Source organism: Rhincodon typus, chromosome 1, assembly GCF_021869965.1.
Source record: "Rhincodon typus isolate 14 chromosome 1, sRhiTyp1.1, whole genome shotgun sequence".
Taxonomy (NCBI): domain Eukaryota; kingdom Metazoa; phylum Chordata; class Chondrichthyes; order Orectolobiformes; family Rhincodontidae; genus Rhincodon; species Rhincodon typus.
The window spans coordinates 5200158-5207139 of record NC_063332.1 but is presented as its reverse complement, the minus strand read 5'-3'; the positions used below and the strand labels follow the sequence as shown (position 1 = coordinate 5207139).

Sequence of the window (6982 nt, the reverse complement as noted above, 5' to 3'; positions counted from 1 at the left end):
CACACTGTGTGACCCCTCATTTTCAACCGTTGTTCTAGTCTCTCCCATCATAGAGTCATATAGCACAGAAATTGACCCTTCGGCCCAACTCGTCCATGCTGATCAGGTGTCCTAAACTGAACTAAATTAGTCCCAGTTACCTGCATTTGGCCCAGATCTCTCTAAACCTTTACTATCAATATCCCTAACCAAATGTCTTTTAAATGTTGTAATTGTACCAGCATCTACCACTTCCTCTGGCAGCTTATTCCATGCGCGCACCACCCTCTGTGTGAAAAAGTTGCACCTTTAGTCCCTTTTAAACCTTTCCCCTCTCACTTTAAACTATGCCCTCCAGTTTCCCCTCCTGGGGAAAAGACCTTGACTATTCACCCTATCTATGTCCTCATGATTTTATAAACCTCTATAAGGTCACCCCTGGGCCTCCTATGCTCCAGGGAAAAGAATTCCAGCCTGTTCAACCTCTCCTTATGACTCAAACCCTTCTGTCTCGGTAACATCCTTGTAAATCTTTTCTGCACCTTTTCCAGTTTAATTACATCCTTCCTATAGCAGGGCGACTAGAACTGTGCGCAATATTCCAAACGCGGCCTAACCAACATCCTGTACAGGTGCAACATGACGCCCCAACTCCTCCAGCATGTACCCTGGCAAGTCCCCTCAGGATCTTATATGTTTTGCTGAGATCACTTTCCATTCTCCTCAATGGACACAGACCCACCCTGTCCAACCTTTCCTCATGAGGTGATAGCCCTTTTGTAGGATGTATCCCAGAATGAATCAAATGAAATGTATGTGAGCTGTTTGCAAAACTTCCTGTCAGATTATGATGCCGAAACTTGACACCATACTGCAGATGTGGCCTTACCAATGCCCTGTATAATTGTGCAGGAGAACTCCATTCCCCTGGCAATAAATATCAACATACTGTTCGCTTTCCTAACACATGATGTACTTTTTACATTTAATGGTTTATATTCCAGGACTCTTAGATCGCTCTGTGCCTCAGAGTTCAGTGATCTCTCCCCATTTAAATCAGTCTATTTGACAGCAACCCTAGGAAGCACCTTGGAGTGTATTTTTCTTGGTCAAATGGGCTATTGAAATGCAAGTAGCTTTGTAGGACCAAACTGCCTCATCAATCAGTGCCCAAATGCTTAGGCACTCTGTCCCTGGAAGATATATTACAAACCTTCAATGAAAGAGCAGTGATCAGTTGGGATTGGGAGACAGAAGGCAGAGTGTCATTAATTGAATAAAAGCAGTCCCTGTGATGTGAATGGGTTTTGAGTCCATTTGATTTGTACACATGTCGGAACACAAGGCAGGACAATGTAAAAGAGCTGATTGCAACTACGAGCAAGTGTTTGCAAGTCAGATCTTTAAAGTTAATGTTAGTGCACTCCTGTCTGGCATTGTGTTTGTAAGTTGGCTATCAGTGACCCCCTAAGGTGCTTTCACAGGAGTGATGGGTTTCTGTATCTTAAAACCCCTGCAGTGTGGAAACAGGCCTTTCAGCCCAACAAGTCCATACTGCCCCTCCAAAGAGCATCTCACCCAGGCCCATTCCCCATGTCTAACCCACCTAACCTAAACACCCCTGGACACTACAGGGCAATTTCCCATGGCCAATCCACCTACCCTGCACACCTTTGGACTGTGGGAGGAAATCAGAGCACCTGCAGGAAACCCACACAGACATGGGGAGAATGTGCAAACTCCATACAGACGGTCACCTGAGGGTGGAATCGAACCCAGGCCCCTGGCACCGTGAGGCAGCAGTGCTAACCACTGAGCTACCGTGCCACCTGATAACCCTGAGTAACAATATTTTAACTATCTTTCCACAACCAATGTTAAACCTGATGGGTATTCTGTGTGTTCCTGCTGTGCCTTTTCAAACCAGCAATTAGAAACTGGGTTGATTATGTAGTTTGCCTGTTTTGGTTATTTCTGTGGCCATGGGTGGTCCAATAATGGAGACCGAGTGATAGCTCACATGTCGCTCTGGATTGGACCAAAATGTTGCCCGTCTCCTCTTCACTTGTACCATTCAGGCCACCATAAGACATGGGCGCAGAATTAGGCCATTTGGCCCATTGAACCTGCTCCACCATTCAATCATGGCTGATATGTTTCTCAAGCCCATAACCCTTGATCCCCTTAATAATCAAGAACCTATCTATCTCTGTCTTAATGACTTGGCCTCCACATCCCTCTGCAGCAATGTGTTCCACAGATTCACCACCCTCTGGCAGAAGAAATTCCCCCTCATCTCAGCTCCAAAAGGGTCATCCCTTTACTCTGAGGCTGTGCCCTTGGGTCTTAGTCTCTCCTACTGGTGGAAACATCTTCTGCACGTCCAGTCTATCCAGGCCTCTCAGTATTCTATAAGTTTCAATCAGGTCTCCTCCTCATCCTTCCAAACTCCATCAACTACATACCCAGAGTCCTCAACCACTCCTTATATGACAAGCCCTTCAACCCAGGGATCATTCTTGTAAACTTCCCCTGGACCCACTCTGATGCCAGCACATCCTTCCTTGGATATGGGGCTCAAAACTGCTCACAATATTCCAAATGCAGTCTGACCAGAGCCTTGTACAGCCTCAGCAGTTCGTCTCTGCTCGTGTAGTCTAGCCCTATAGAAATGAAGGCTAACATTGCATTTGGCTTCTTAACTGCCAAGTGAACCTGCACGTTAATCTTAAGGGAATCCTGACCTAGGACGTGCAAGTCCCTTTTTGCTTCAGATTTCCAAAGCGTTTCCTCATTTAGAAAATAGTCCATGCCTCTGTTCTTCCTACCAAAGTGCATAAGCTCAAACTTTACCACACTGTATTCCATCTGTTGCTTCTTTGCCTACTCTCCTGGCCCGTCCATGTCCTCCTGCAGCCTCTGCAGTTGTGGGAAGACTGCTGAAATAGCATTATATAGCTGGGGAGGAATCCTTTGCTCCTGTGAAAGGACAACAGATTTCCAGAGGAAATGGGCATTTTACCAGATTGGTTTTTTTTTTGCTCTTTGCAGGTCAGAGTGTGTGTTGTTGAAGCACGCCAACTGCCAGGTATCAACATCAGACCGGTCATTAAAGTTACAGTTGCTGGCCAAACCAAGACAACATGCATTCGTAAGGGAAATAATCCCGTCTTTGATGAGGTAAGACACAGTTCTATCCTTGCCCTTATTCGACGGTGGGCTCGTGATAATGACTAAGAATCCCGAGGCCCAGGCGAATGATTCTGGGGACATGGGTTCCAGTCTCACCGTGGAGCAGTGGTGGCGAAACTTGAATTTGGAAAATTTCTAGGACGTATCCATGCGACCACTGCTGATTGTCGTTCGGACCATCTGGTTCCCTCAACCTCTTTCAGGAAGGTACTAAAGTCTCTCCCTACCTGAATCCAGGATCCATGTGGTCCTTCTGCTAGGGGCTACATGAAGGGAGAGGTGATGGCCTAGTGGTATTATTGCTCGACTGTTAATCCAGAGACCCAGACAATGTCTTGGGGATCTGGGTTCGAACTCCCCCATGGCAGATGGTGGAACTTGAATTCAATAAATATCTGGAATTAACAATCTAATGATGGCCGTGAATCCATTGCCGATTATCAGGGGAAAAACCCATCTGTTTCACTAACGTCCTTTAGGGAAGGAAACTGCCATCCTTACCTGGTCTGGCCTACGTGTGACTCCAGACCCACAGCAATGTGGTTGACTCTTAACTGCCCTCTGGGCAATTAGGGATGGGCAATAAATGCTGCCTGGCAGGCGATGCCCTCATTCCATCAATGAACAAAGGAAAAAAAAAATGTTCTGGTGTAGATCTGGCACTGCCTGAGCTGCTGAAGCAGTTTCCAATCGAAAGGGGCTGGTCCAGCCTGTGCACAGTGTGTGTTAACTGATGTGGGGCAGTTTGATGGCCCCTGGTTCTCCCTGAGGAGGGGGACAATACCCCTGTGATTTCCAGTCCTGAGAATACATTTTATGTGCTGCCAGGTATTGGAAATACCTATCTCTATATGCCTTGCTCACACCACCACTCCACGCAAGGTCACGCAAGATAACTCCACACTGAGCCAAGAGCTGACCCAGCCTCATGTTCCACAGTGAGAGCTGACTCACTGAGAGGCTGAGCTGTCCTTGTCCCATTTGCAGTGGTGACAATGCTAGTGGGGACGAACATTGTGGGAGAATATTCACACCACAGCGAGCTGAGAAGATAACTGTGATACATGGGTCAACATCTGTCACCCATTGGAACTGAGGACCATAGCGCATCATCTCAGATGTTGCGCAGACAGGGACAGGGAGGAATTTCTTCTCTCAGTGGGGAGTGAATCGGTGGAATTCTTTACTTCAAAGAGCTGTTGAGGCTGGGCCATTCGGTATACTCAAAGCTGAGATAGACAGATTTTCATCAGTAAAGGAATCAATAGTTATGGGGAAGACCGAGGTAAGTGAAGTCCAGGATTATCAGAAGAGCCATGATCTCATTGAATAATGGAGCTGACATGAAGGGCTGAAAGGCCCACTCTGATCCTGTGTTTTATTGGTAGTTGTCAGAGAGGTCGCCCAGCTGTTTGAACCTGTCACAGTCAGCGTGATGGCAGTGCTGTCAAAGCTATCACCACTCCAACTCATAGAACCCCTACAGTGTGGAAACAGGCCATTCGGCCCAACAAGTCCACACCACCCCTCTGAAGAGCATCCCACCCAGACCCATTCCCCTACCCCTACATTCCCCATGTCTAACCCTCCTAACCTAAACATCCCTGAACACTACGGGCAATTTAGCATGGCCAATCCACCTAGCCTGCACACTTTTGGACTGTGGGAGGAAACCGGAGCACCCGGAGGAAACCCACGCAGACACGGGGAGAATGTGCAAACTCCACACAGACAGTCACCCGAGGCTGGAATTGAATCTGGGTCCATGCCGCTGTGAGGCAGCAGTGCTAACCACTGAGCCACCGTACTGCCTTTTAAATGGAAAACATAACTGTGTTTCAAAACTTTGCAATTGCGAAATGCTACCAGTACAGGCAATGATGGGCCAATTGGCCTTCTGCCTTGTTATGAACTTCCTGTTCGAAGATGCTAAATTCTAATGTTCTGGGCACTCTGAAGGATGAAGGATTTTTAGCGTTACTCTAAGCAGTCACACAGTGTTTTAACACTTCAGCACAATGTATCTGGGTGGAGATGTTTGTCTTAACCTCACTCAAATCTGCAATGGGCTTGAACCTTCTAACTCAGTGATAGCGTGTGTTGACAGTGTTACCATCACTGAATTCCCACTATCATCTTCCTGGGAGTTACCATTGACCAGAAACTGAGCTGGACTCACCACATAAACACAGTGGCTACAAGGGCAGGCCAGAAGCTACGAATACTGTGGTGAGTAACTCTCCTCCTGACTCCTCAAAGTCTGTCCACCATCTACAAGGCACAAGTCAGGAGTGTGATGGAATACTCCCCACTTGCCTGGATGAGTGCAGCCCCAACAACACTCAAGAAAGTGGACAAAATATCCTCCTTGGTTGGCATTGCACCTAGTATTTTCAGCTCTGGAGGGAGATGTTAGCAGAGGGGTAATGTCACTGGATGAGCAATTCCGAATCCTAGGCAAACATTCTCAGGACTTGGGATTGAAACCCCCAAGGCAGATGGTGAAACTTTAATAAAAAAAATGAGTCTAATGGTGACCCTGTGTCAGCTGTTGCAAAAACCATCAGTTTCACGAATCTCCTGCAGAGAAGGAATTCTGCTGTTTCCCTGGTCTGATCAACAATCGCCCTCTGAAATGCTCTGCTTTCAATTTTAGGGCAATTAACGACAAGCAATAAATGCTGACACCCACATCCTATGCTGAACAATCTAGAAGCTGGACATGAGAAAACTGTTGATCATGCTGTATTACTCAGTGGAGGATGAATCACTGATGACATTCAGAGAACAATCTCATTTCAAAAGGCCTCCATTGTCTGTGAAATACTTTACACCATTTAGAGGTTGTAGGAAGCAAAATGAAAATGAAATTCATTTATTCTTTACTTTCAGTCGAGGTTTACAGCAGAGTACAGTATAGAAAGAATCCATTCTAACCAACCCATCTTTGTGGGAGTTTAGCCACAACACAATAAATAGTCTCAGTTATATTTACCCACCCTGTTTAAATATCCATTCACTCCTTTTTCTAAGTGGCCTCCAGTTGAAAGCTGAATTTTGACAATGACTGACCTCGTATTGAATACTCCAGTTTCACCAACTCGGTTCAAGTGAAAGTATTAATGTACAAATGGTGCGGTCAACGTTCTGTCACACACCAACTCGATAACACTGGAGAGGAGGAGATGGGTTTCACAGTGAGTTAGCCACAGCCCAGGCTGCTCAGAGTACACTGGAGGGTCGGCAGAGGCCTACTCTGATGTGATGCTACAGGAATATGTTCCTTGCCTGGATGTACCTGTATAATCATGTGACTAAAATACAGCCTTCTTCTCTGTTGTTATACAGACATTTTTCTTCAACTTCTACGAGACACCTGCTGATCTCTTTGATGAGCCGATTTTCATCATGGTGAGTGCTAGACTGTTAGATATGGACTCTTTACCTAACCCTGTCCTGGGAGTATTCAATGGGGACGGTGTAGATGGAGCTTTACTCTGTATCTAACCCTGTACTGTCCCTGTCCTGGGAGTGTTTGATGGGGACAGTGTAGAGGTAGCTTTACTCTGTATCTAACCCCGTGCTGTCTCTATCCTCAGTGGGTTTGATGGGGACAGTGTAGAGGGAGCTTTACTCTGTATCTAACCTGTTAGATATGGACTCTTTACCTAACCCTGTCCTGGGAGTATTCAATGGGGACCGTGTAGAGGGAGCTTTACTCTGTATCTAACCCTGTGCTGTCCCTGTCCTGGGAGTGTTTGATGGGGACAGTGTAGAGGGAGCTTTATTCTGTATCTAACCCTGTGCTGTC

At 46.4% G+C, this 6982-nt stretch overlaps 1 protein-coding gene across 1 annotated transcript in view; it reads left to right on the top strand.

The window, feature by feature from the left end:
• dysf (dysferlin, limb girdle muscular dystrophy 2B (autosomal recessive)) overlaps window positions 1-6982 on the top strand; it is a 236281-nt gene that overhangs the window by 59781 nt on the left and 169518 nt on the right. The window contains exons 6-7 of the mRNA XM_048600995.1: window positions 3031-3159; window positions 6520-6582. Coding sequence (XP_048456952.1) covers window positions 3031-3159; window positions 6520-6582 — 192 coding nt within the window. The remainder of the gene's footprint in view (window positions 1-3030; window positions 3160-6519; window positions 6583-6982) is intronic.